This window comes from Moschus berezovskii, chromosome 12 (genome assembly GCF_049115385.1).
Source record: "Moschus berezovskii isolate FMDL1 chromosome 12, NW_MosBer_1.0, whole genome shotgun sequence".
NCBI classification, from domain to species: domain Eukaryota; kingdom Metazoa; phylum Chordata; class Mammalia; order Artiodactyla; family Moschidae; genus Moschus; species Moschus berezovskii.
The window spans coordinates 8931448-8944019 of record NC_142471.1 but is presented as its reverse complement, the minus strand read 5'-3'; the positions used below and the strand labels follow the sequence as shown (position 1 = coordinate 8944019).

General features: G+C 37.1%; 1 protein-coding gene across 2 annotated transcripts in view; it reads left to right on the top strand.

Annotated features, from left to right (window-relative positions):
* Positions 1-12572, top strand: part of ERO1B (endoplasmic reticulum oxidoreductase 1 beta) — a 68309-nt gene that overhangs the window by 40874 nt on the left and 14863 nt on the right. For both annotated transcript variants that reach the window (XM_055425758.2, XM_088841871.1), the window contains exons 7-11: positions 3559-3679; positions 3818-3864; positions 6837-6848; positions 8488-8514; positions 12401-12493. In XM_055425758.2, coding sequence (XP_055281733.1) covers positions 3559-3679; positions 3818-3864; positions 6837-6848; positions 8488-8514; positions 12401-12493 — 300 coding nt within the window. The remainder of the gene's footprint in view (positions 1-3558; positions 3680-3817; positions 3865-6836; positions 6849-8487; positions 8515-12400; positions 12494-12572) is intronic.

Below are 12572 nucleotides of genomic sequence, written 5' to 3'. Positions count from 1 at the left end.
TAAAAGAGCAGCCGCTTTCTGTCTCTGTGCACTGCTGCCTGCTCTCATAGCACCAAGATCTATGTGTGAGACATTATTTAACTGTTTATTGTCTGTCTTCAGCTAGACTGTGAGCTACTTGAGGGCAAGGACTTTGTCTTTTTGTTCATAACTGTGTCCCTATTGCCTAGAACACTGCCTGGCCATGGTTCATTCCCAATAAATATCTGTTGATTGAAGTAATTGGTTCATGTGGTAGTATTAGTTGCTCAATCATGTCCGACTCTTTGTGAACCCACACACTGTAGCCCACCAGGCTCCTCTGTCCATGGGATTTTCCATGCAAGAATCCTGGAGTGTATTGCCATTCCCTTCTTTAGATCTCCTGCATTGCAGGCAGATTCTTTACCTTTTGAGCCACAGGGAAGTCCTAGTTGGTTCATAAATAGCCAAAATAATGTGATAGATTTTTACTTTTTTTATTTTTCCCCTTTCAACAGGTTCATTGATATATTAAAAATACTGCTTGAAACAGGAGTTTCTAAATCTGGCTGTGTATCAAAATTACTTGGGTGCTTTATAGTTTCTCCTTGACTGAGGAAATCGTGTCTTAATAGTAAAATTGCAGTTTGGGGTAGCTTCAGAGATAGAAGATTGTGGGCTCAGTCCTGAGTGTATAATCTAATACTTTTTATCTGTGTTCATAAGCAAAAAGCCTGCATATTAAGTTGGCCTGTGCAACCATTACATTTTAAGAGATACATGGGTCAGGAGGGCGAGAGAATGCGATGGGGCCTCAAAACACTAATACTAAATTAGAGCAGTGAAAGGAAAATTCAATTGGATAAAAGGGGTATTTGAGGAGGAAGAAATATTAGTTCCAGTTGACAAATTTACAGAATTAGGTATTTTGACTCAATAGAAATTATTTGAATCCTTAGGTAATTGTTAAAATAGTCAAAAAGAAGGAATAGCTTTGGAATAGGTTTGTAGAGGGAGGAAGAAGAGAAAACTGGGGAGGATTTATTAGGGATCCAAGGGAACTATCTGAATGAACGATACAGTTGTACGAATGAAAAGAAATCATAGTTCAGGAACAAATTAATTAACATCATGACACAGGTGACCCCAGGAGTAAGAGTGGATGTGTTTTGTAGGGGACCTCAACCTGTGTATGCTTTTCCCCACATATGTTCTTCATTCTGGATGTCATGAAATTCTTGTCAGTATAGGTCAGGAGTTGACAAACTTTTCCTTTTGTAAATGGGCAGATAGTAAATATTTTAGATAGACCATGAATATTATATATATTAGACAGACCATAGTTTACCTGGTCTCAGTTGTAACTGCTCAAGTCTGCCAGGATAGCGTGAAAGCAGCACACAGGCCAATGAACAGGACTGGTGTTCCCGTAAAGCTTTCTTTACGAAACACATAGCAGACCAGACTTGTCTCGTGGGCCAGAGTTTGCCAACACTTTCTGTAGGTTAGCAAAACCCACCGTTTTCATGATTTGAAAAAGTATTCAATTTTTTAAAACAACTTTTGGTTGACTTAAAGGAATACACATTAAGAACATGAAGATTGTAAATTTTACTTAATTTTAAAACCTGTATAATTGATTTTGCTCATGTGACTTTCTATTCCCTTGAAGTATACTTTAAATCCGTATACTTTAATAGCTGAATCCAAGGATTTTTTTTCTTTACTGTTTAGTTGGTTTAATTGGGTGAAGAGGGTGATACTAATTCAGTCCGCACATTCATAGATGACTCTATGTAAGTGTAGGCTTATGTGTGTGCACACATGTACTTTATACATATGGACATATATATGAGTATATATTTATGATATTAATTTAGTATTTAAGTCCTTTTACATAACTTAGTTTTTTAAGGTGAACTAAGGATGGTGATGGACAGGGAGGCCTGGCGTGCTGTGATTCATGGGGTTGCAGAGTCGGACACGACTGAGCGACTGAACTGAACTGAAGGATGGCTCAAATTTAAAATAATTAACAGAAATTAGTTACTATAAAGCTTTTAAAATTCTACTGTAAAAGTAAAATTCATTAACTTAATTATTTAAATTTTAATTTGTTAATTAAAAAAAATTTAATTAGTCTTAAGTCTTGATTAAGAAATGTCCTTAGACAGTTTCTGTTCTTCCATTTACAAATAAACTGTTTTCTATGCCTTAATTTACATAGTGGAGTATCCATATAATGTTAGTGCTAGAAATAGAGCCAGTATTCTTTAAAATCATGTTTACATCATCTGTGAGATACCACTCATTTACTAATGGGAAGTTGAAATTATCTTTGTACTCTTCCTACATCACAAAAGTACCAGGTAGTTCTGAGAAGACATGTGTCGGGATGCTCTTTTTTCCCTTTAGGATTGTGGATAATCTTAATCTATGGTCATTGAATGGCCAGTGAATATTTTTGACTGACAGGTAATGAAACTAAGAGGGACTATATTTTAATGACCATATTTGGTCTTGTTTCAAGTCAGGTGACTATATATTAATATCATTGATTAATACCATGACACCAAAAAGTACGAACCATATAAATAAAAGAATACATCTGTGCCAACATACATAGGACTTCAGCCGATAAGTATTATTACAATAGATTTGTGAAGCATAGTCATTATAGTTTTTGTGTAGGTAAGAAAACCTATACTCCCCTTTTCTACCCAATATATGAACCTCAATAATTAAGATGATTTTTCCTTGTATCTTTTGTATCCCCCAGAGAGATCTCTCAAAATATTGTCCAAATAGTGGAGATCTAGTAGATACTCATTTGGGTTTCAACATGGAAAGTCATTATTTAATTTTAAATGTGCTAGTAAGTTCTTGAAGTTGTGCCTGCTAACCAATATGTTAACCAATTAATATGTTAAATAATAACATTGGTAAAAATAAATTTGTAACTCTTTTTTTTACTAGAACATGGTGTAACTCTGAATGATCAAATTTGAATTTCAAAGTTATTGTACCATTTACTTGCTAAGTCCAAGCAGAGAGTAACAGAGAGATCTTTTTTAATATAATATGTACTAACATGTCACAAGTGTGTGTTTAGGTAGCTATATACATGGAGGTGGGCAAACACATGAAATATTAAAACAGGTTATGATCTGGTTAGGTCTTTTCAGTCTTGGTGGTTTAAACTTAAGAAGTAATTAATGCCTCTGATTAAGGTAAGGGATGTTATGTTACTTAAAAGAGCACTGAGCATCCAAAAGAAATGGAGAAGTTATTTTTCCTCTCTTAAGTTCTGCTGCTAAGCTGCTGCTAAGTCACTTCAGTCGTGTCCAACTCTGTGTGACCCCATAGACGGAAGCCCACCAGGCTCCCCCGTCCCTGGGATTCTCCAGGCAAGTTCAAGTTATTATAAATCCTGGGTCAAGGACAGTCACAAGTGTGCTAACCACTCTACCTTTTAACTTGGAGAGGACTTGAAAGTGCAGTATTTCTCTGACTTTTGTGTAGTCCTTTTGCTTTGTGATGGTAAACTTTGCATAGATGGTGACACGTAGATGGTTTTATGAATTGTTTCTTGTTCAGATGAGAGATCTCCAGCTGCTCAGTATGTAGACCTGCTGCTGAATCCCGAGCGTTACACCGGCTATAAAGGGTCCTCTGCATGGAGAGTGTGGAACAGCATCTATGAAGAGAACTGTTTCAAGTAACTGGAGGGGGTAGGGGAAGGAGGAGGATTGACTAGAGGGAAGGTGGAAGAAAGGGAATATTTGTTTCCTTTGGAAAAAATTACATCAAGATGTCAAACCATTTTACGTCTGAATTTTGTACTTTTCTTTTTCAGGCCTCGATCTGTTTATCGTCCTTTAAATCCTCTGGCACCCAGCCGAGGTGGGTGTCTCAAACATTTTCATGTTTTTGGATATTGTTTACAAAATACCTTTGTAACTATGTATTGAGAAAATTTTCAGCTATTTTGTATATTTGCTAATTTGAATGATTAAAAGAATAAGCTTAGTTCATAGTTGTGTCAAGATTTCCACATGCTTTGTATAATTACTGTCCCTATGGCAAGCCACTCCAGTACTGTTGCCTAGAAAATCCCATGGATGGAGGAGCCTGGTAGGCTGTAGTCCATGGGGTCGCTAAGGGTCGGACATGACTGAGCGACTTCACTTTCACACATTGGAGAAGGAAATGGCAATCCACTCCAGTGTTCTTGCCTGGAGAATTCCAGGGACGGGGGAGCCTGGTGGGCTTCTGTCTATGGGGTCGCACAGAGTCGGACACGACTGAAGTGACTTAGCAGCAGCAGCATTGACCACTTGATATGTGCCAGGCCCTAAACTAGGAGCTTTATATAAAATAAATTAGAAATATGAGTAATCCATATTTATTAGAGGTTCTGGGGAACTCCTGAAAATCTGGATGTCCAGGCCTTATCTCATACCAGTTGTCAGAATCTTTGAAATTAGGATCCAGGTGTTGGTGATTTTAAAGCTTTCTAGGTGAGTCTAGTATGCAGCCAAGTTTGAGAACCAGTGGCTCCTCCTGTGCTTTCCAGACTTCAGTGTGCATGCAGATCACCTGGGAGCCTTGTTAAATACCAGGTTCTGATTCTGTAGGTCTTGGATGAGGCACCCAGGTGATGCCTACATGCTGATCTGTGCACAACAATCTGAGTTAGGATGCAGAGAAGTACCACAAAGTTAGGTTGCCACTTGCCACATTGGGCTGTTGAGCACAGAAAATGTGGCTTGTGTGAAACTAAATTTCCCATTTTATGTAATTTTAGTTCATTTAAATTAAAAAACCAAAGCAGTATAAAATATTTTTGCCCTTAAACAGAATCTTATTGTTTTGGTAGAACCACTTTAACTCTTGCATCACAAAGCGAATTGTTGATGTACTATAATGCATGTAGACCATTTACTTTTCAAAATGTGGATATGAGAAAACATTACATTTTTATTAGAAAAAAATTTTAATCACATACATGGCTGGTATTATAGTTCTGTGCAACAGTGTTATTGTACACAGTTGGAGGTTATTCAGTATAAAATTATTAGGCATATCTTCAATCTGTTCTCAACGAGGACCCAAACCCTGGGAGCAGTCCTGTGATTGACATTTAAGTGCTTTCTTTAGACTAGGATTGATTTAGGAACTTGAATTTCCTGGTCTAGATTCACCTTTTTTAGGCATTTCTCAAAACCAGAGAGATTTGGGAAGGTGGAATGAATGGACTGCTCTCAGATGTGTGCTCTGTCACAGTGTGACTTATAGTCTTCCCAAATTCATGCTGAAACTGCCTGGACAGGGTAGTTGGAGTATGAAGACGATGTGGATGACTTCCTACCCTTTCTCTCTTTTCACTACTTTTACCTCATAGCTTTTCTATTTGCAACTTAAATGTTTTTATTATATAAGATTTTATGAAAATTGAAACAATACAAAAATAACATAAAGTAGAAAGAGGACACTCCCCCACCCCCATTCCTACCTGCCTCCACACTTTTTCTCTTCCATAGTACAGTTTGGAAGGTATCCTTCCAGACCTTTTCTATGATAACTCTTTTGACTTTCAGGGTTTTCATTGTTGTGCAGGCTTTTCTGTAGTTGTAGCAAGCAGGGGTACTCTCTAGCTGTGGTGCCTGGGTTTCCCTTGTTGCAGAGCACAGGCTCTAGGGTGCTCGGGCTTTAGGAGTTGTGTTTCGAGGGCTTAGTAGCTTTGGCTCCTGGGCTTTAAAGCACAGGCTCAACAGTTGTGGCGCTCAGGCCTAGTTGCTCCATGGCTTGTGGAATCTTCCCAGATCAGGGATCAAACCCATGTCTCCTGCACTGGCAGGCAGATTTTTTTTTTTTTACCACTGAGCCACCAAGGAAGACCATATGATTACTTGTAAAGCAGAAAGTACAATTGTTCATTTACTAAAAGCATCAAATCCTAAGAAATACTTCACTTCCATATTATGATAAACTAAGACTTGAAACTGTAGGAGAGATGAGGAGAGGAAGGAAAGTGCTCAGAGAAAAAGACAGAGGGAGGAGAGAGTAGAAAAGAGAAAACACGTGTAAAAGAGGGAGACAAAAGACTGGGTCAGGGAGAGAATGGGTCCCAGGTGATGGTGGTGCTCTAGGAAGCAATGGAACAGCTCTTGCTAATGCTGTTGATGACCTTTCTTCACTCAAACTGTGAATTGTTGATGAACAGCTGTTTAATATTCTTAACTATGTTTCTTCCACGCTATTCCTGAGCTATAACAGCTGGGCTTCTACAACTAGCTTTTGAACAGTTTTTGTGCAACAGAACTTTTTTTTCAAAAATGAAATCTTAAGTCAGAATTCCACATGTAAAGCCAATAAAGGCAGGGCTGCTGTGGAGCGTGATAGTCCAGCCTTCTGGCCTCTTCCCCATGTCTGGGCAGTCCCGCAGCACCTGCAAGGATGCTTTCATTGATGACAGTTTGGGAAGGGCTTTTATTCAGGTGACTGTGTGCTGAGGAGCAGTAATTTAAGAAAGAAAAGTGCTCCAGTCTGAAAACACATGTTCAGAAAGAGTTGTGTGCGTACCAATTAAAGGAGTAACTTTGTATATTTGTTAATTATTGAAACTAGTGGTTTTTAGATTACTTGCTCTCTGATACTGTTTATTGTATAAAACATATATGAAAATCTTGTGCTGTTTGGCTTTTATTCTTATTAAGAAGTCTTATTTCTAGGATAACTACAAGCCAACCAAAGTTAATGGTATGATTAATAGTTTAACACACAGTTTTAATTGCATAGTAAAATAAATAGTATTGGAATGTGAACTGTGGAAGACATTTTCTGATATCCTGTCTATTTATTTTATCTTTCAGGAGAAGATGATGGTGAGTTAAAACTCTCATTTTATGTTTGCTTCAAGTATAGAAGAAATGTCTTTAATGATCAAAATTTGATTTTTTCCTGTTTTTAATTAAAAAATATTTATCCTATTTTTTTCAGAAAATAGCTACCAATCAATGGTGACCCAAAAAATGAGAAGTTTTTTTAATATATATAATTCAAAGTTAGCCTATGTTAAAAACAGTATAAGAACCATTCTACTTACATGTTTAGTATAGAAACAGGATAACATTCCAAGTTCCCCTATTTTTTGGTTATTGTGATCTACTTGAATATGTTCTAAAGAGGGAAATTAAAATAGTTTTACCAGATATTTGTCTTGTGATTTCTTTATTTTCTTATTGATTTTGTAATTTATAACCTGTCATCATCATTATACTTAATCTGATGAATCATAATTTGTCAACAGTAGGTTATTCCAGATTTCTAAAGGAATATCAGTTATAACCTGCCCCAAAACAGCCAAAATAATTATTTCAAATGAATATTTACTTAGCTGTGTTCAGGGGCACCATGATGAGCATTGTATACATTGTACAGGAAGGAAAGATGTATAAAATGTATCTTTCCTCTAGGAGCTAAAAATATGTACAGCAGGCATGATAAGCACTATTCATGAGAGAAGATAAAGAATTATTACATACATAGTACAGACAGTGAGTGGTGTAGTAGTTTGTTCAGAGGTGGAATAGATCCTGTCTCACTTGGAATATTACTGGGAAAGGTGGCATTTGAGATGGACAAATAATGGACTGATTTAAGCCAGTAGAATTGGATAGTGTGTGCTACTTGAATGACAGCATGGACCAAGGAGTTGAAAAAGGAAAAAACAAGGCATGTTTTGGGAGACCCTGCTAGCAGTTGGAAAGATGTCACATAGGGTGGTTAAAATTAGGAAGATGAGTAGAGGACAGCTTGTTGAGGACCCTGGAAGCTAGACTTCTGCTGTTAACTATTGGGGCTTTCTGAGTAAACCAGTGAGAGAATGAATGATCCTTTGTAAAAGCATCAGTAAGAGTGTGTTGAATGAACGAATCTCTAGGAAGGCATTTGTGTTGTTGCAAAGGGTAAAGACTCAGGAGACAAAGGAATTCCCCACCATCTTAATTTATCCCCTATACTCCTTGCTCAGCCATCTGTGTGTTGACTTTTCATCCTCATGCTTTGCTTTTCACAATTAAAATAAGGATGGGTAACTTAGGAAGTATATTAACTACTTTTATCCTTATTGACTGACATTTTTCTTTTCACTCAGAACAATAGTGGACTAGGATTAGTTCTTTTAGCATGCTACACATAGTAAGGCCCTTCTTCATATTCTGGTCATTAACTTTTCTGAAGAATTATCTTGAAAACTAGAGAACTTTTTTTATTTATTATCCCTTGAAACTTAGTATTTTTAAATACTTAAGTATATGTAGCTTTACTGGTTCAGGAAAGATAGGATAATTAGTAATTTGATTTTTGTATTAATTATAATTCACTGTTTTTCTGGAAGTTTTGAACAGTGCTATGGTTGTTATCATCAAAGGCAAACTTAAGATTGTTTCTCTTCAATCTTATGGATATTTAAGCCTTTAAATATGTATATATAATTTTGATTGTTTTTGCTTTGTTTTTTAGGAGAATCATTCTACACATGGCTAGAAGGTAACCTAATGTCTGCATTTTAAACGTATTGGCATCTTACAAAAAGATTTATTTAATATATATTTGTAAGTTTTAGGATTCATTACCTAGACAACTAATCTTGACAGTGTTTGAAAGAAAATAACATGTTTTATGTTATTGTAGTTTAGGATAAAATTATTTGAAAATGTTGAGGATATTGGTCAGCTAGAAACCAGTGTTATGGAAATACACAGGGCAGATATGGTCATCACATTTTCATAACTGGTTCCCAGTCTTATTTCCATTCTGTATGTAATACTCATTCAAACTACTTTTCTAGGAAGCATTATGCAAGTCTGGTTTGTTAAGTAGAGACATTCTTTTTGAAAGAAAGTGGGTTCTTTTGTATATGAAATTAAGGGAAGATGAATTTGAATTCAAAAGATTTTAAACATGTTTAAACATACAGTCTAAACTGTCTAGCTAAAGAATAAAGTAATATAGATCCCAATATACTAGATTCTTATGTTTGGTAGTCATCTTATGAATGGGATTTCTCTGTTTTTTTAATGAATTATTTTCGATGTGCAAATACTGCTAGGAATTACACTGACAAATGACCATTGTGGGAAAAGATGCTTAGCTTTAATTAGCTTTATTCTAAAAGTACAAATTGCAAAAAATAGTATTTAGGTTAAAAGAGGTGGGCAAAAACTCTGCATGTTGATAATGGAGGATAAGAATTAAATTTATGGGCTGTGTCAAATTCTAGGATATATACTGTATACCCCAGAATCTCCTAGTAACCTATTGGTGGCAGTCCATTGATAGATACATGATTCAGTGAGCACTCCCATTTATAGGCAACTGACTCAATTTCTCTGAGATTCAGGTTGCTGATCTTGGGCACGAGAGTGGCAATAGCCATCTAACTTACCTACACTGTGAGTGTAGATGATGCCTGTGAAAATTGCTTTGAGAATCACTAAACAATGTACAAATGCCAAATAATAGTATTACAGTAAATCTAGCCCTTTTGTGAGAAAAAAATTATATATTGTTGTCCTGTAGTTCAGTTGGTGAAAATGAATTGAATGAGGTTAAATCCAGAAGAGAAAGAGGAGAACCACTTTGTAAAGTCAGCAGTTGGATTTGCTAGGCATTGGCCTGGCAGCAGACTGCAGGCGGGGGTCAGCTCTCCAGCACTTTCCTGCTAAGAGTATTGTATGTCTTCTTGGTGCATTCACTTGGCACATCTTTTATTGTTAAGATTTTTCTTGAAGTTGCCTAATTTTCAGTTTATGGAAGTATAGATTTTTCTTCCTTCCTTCCCACTTACCACCCATCCCCGTTTTAGGTAAGGAGCTTTGTGGACTTTGCAAATTTGAATTGCCTCATAGTTTTTCATGTTCTCATGTTTAGGTATATGAATTTTCATGAGCTTTGCTTTGCTTATTTTCCATTCTCTTATCTTTAGATATTTTACTACTTAGGTTGAATGGAAGAAAAAGTGAACCTCAAATCTGATCATTTTGCTACTTGATAACAGATTTGATTAGAAGTTTTGCTACAGGAGAATTTAGTACCTCATGTTTTATCAAAGTTATTCATATTGTTTCTATCCCTTGTTACCATAAACTTGGCCATATGCTTTTTTTTAAGAGGTAAATGCTGCATTTAATTTTTATTTATTATGAGGAAACCACAAAATAGAATTTAATTTCTACCTTTATCCATGGGGCTTCCTGAGTGGCGCTAGTGGTAAAGAACTGCATGCCATCGCAGGAGACATAAGAGACGCGGGTTCGATCCGTAGGTCAGAAAGATCCCCTGGAGGAGGACATAGCAACCAACTCCAGTATTCTTAGCTGGAGAATCTCGTGGACAGAGGAGCCTTGTGGGTTACAGTCCATAGGGTCACAAAGAGTAGGACACAACTGAAGCGACTTAGCATGCACACACACACTATCCATGACATGAGATGAGAGTATTCTAGGAAGAATTCTGAATTAGGGAATGAGATCTCAAAATAATTATTTTTTCCTATTTGAAGCCACTTGCTTCAGAGCCATCTGTTGTAGAACACAAAGGGAAAGTAAGTTGAAAATCTAAAAGATCCTAAAAAGATGCAAAGTAAGCCACATACATACTCTTAATGTCTTAAAAAGCCTTCAGCATATAAACGAGATTATTTCTTAGTTTCCATGGTTGGGCCCATTTTTCTCCATGGGGAGAGTGGAAAAAAAAAAGGCAAAAAAGACAAAAACAAACTGTTGAGTGGCAGAAAAGGGAAAAGCTCATTGTTTTGGATCTGGTGGATTCTTAAAGACTTACTTTTTGCATTTTTATTTTTAAAATTTTCTATAAAGAATATGTTCTAAAAATATTGTTCTTTTTTATTGTGAAAAATACAGTACAAAATTTACTTTCTTGGGCATTTCAAATTTTACTTAATAGCATTAAGTACCGGAGAAGGCAATGGCACCCCACTCCAGTACTCTTGCCCAGAAAATCCCATGGACGGAGGAGCCTGGTAGGCTGCAATCCATGAGGTCGCTAAGAGTCAGACACGACTGAGCGACTTCACTTGCACTTTTCACTTTCATGCATTGGAGAAGGAAATGGCAACCCACTCCAGTGTTCTTGCCTGGAGAATCCCAGGGACGGGGGAGCCTGGTAGGAGGGTGTCTATGGGGTCACACAGAGTTGGACACGACTGAAGTGACTTAGCAGCAGTAGCAGCAGCAGCATTAAGTACATTCACAATATGTATCACTCTTATAATAAGAGAAAATATTTTTAAATGGAGGCAGGGGTAGGTTAGGATGACGAAATTATCTTGACCTCTGTTTTGAGCAAAAGCCTGTGGGGCTTAAGAAGGCTACATAAGATAAACTTCCATCACAGTCCTAAACTCCATCTTGATGTGGTTTTACTCACATAGTAAATAGCACACATTTTTTTATTGGCTGGATGTCTGTCTTCTGGGTCTGGGCTCCTGAGAAGCAGAACATGTAGTTAAGTAGAGAAATCCAGGACAAAGGATTAATAAGACACAGTAAAGACTCTAGAAGAAGGGGAATTCCCTGGTGGTCCATTGGTTAGGATTCCCCACTTTCACTGCTGAGGGCCTGGCTTCATAAATAATAATAATAATAATAATCTAGAAGAAGGAGAGAATTGAGTTTTAGTCTCTTCTTCCTCCACTATCAAGTAGGTTCAAATAAGACATCTGTAGGGAAGGGAACGGAGAAGGCAATGGCAAGCCACTCCAGTACTATTGCCTAGAAATCCCATGGATGGAGGAGCCTGGTAGGCTGCAGTCCGTGGGGTCGCTAAGGGTCGGACACGACTGAGCGACTTCACTTTCACTTTTCACTTTCACACATTGGAGAAGGAAATGGCAACCCACTCCAGTGTTCTTGCCTGGAGAATCCCAGGGACGGGGGAGCCTGGTGGGCTTCCGTCTATGGGGTCACACAGAGTCGGACACGACTGAAGTGACTTAGCAGCAGCAGCAGCAGGGAAGGGAAAAGGAGAAACAGCTATTGTTAAGCCAAAGCAGTGACTTTATGTCTGCTTTAGTTTAGCCTAAACCACAAAGTATCTGTGCTGTTGCCTTCTGGGTAACATGTGGACTTAACCAAGTGCATCTGCTTCAGTGTTTGGACCTTCAGAAGTCCAGGCATTTGTATCTTATTCTGCATTAAGTTATCATATTCAGTTACCTCCGTGCTGAAGTCAAAATCTTATTTTATCTGCTAGTGAGAGAATCTCAAACTAATTATTTTATATTGTTCCTTGATTTATTTTTAATGTCCTTGAATCTTAACTTTAAAAATAAGCCTGCATACCTAATCCTCTTGATTTGGTATTTCTGTTATCTAAATGGATGTAATTTCTTCCTCAATATTTTTCTGACTAGGTTTGTGTCTGGAGAAAAGAGTCTTCTATAAACTTATATCGGGACTTCATGCTAGTATTAATTTACATCTGTGCGCAAATTATCTCTTGGATGGTAATCACATTTTTTCTATTAGTATAAAAATTGTTGGGGAAAAGAATATATTCTCTAGAGAAAAACATCCTATGTATTA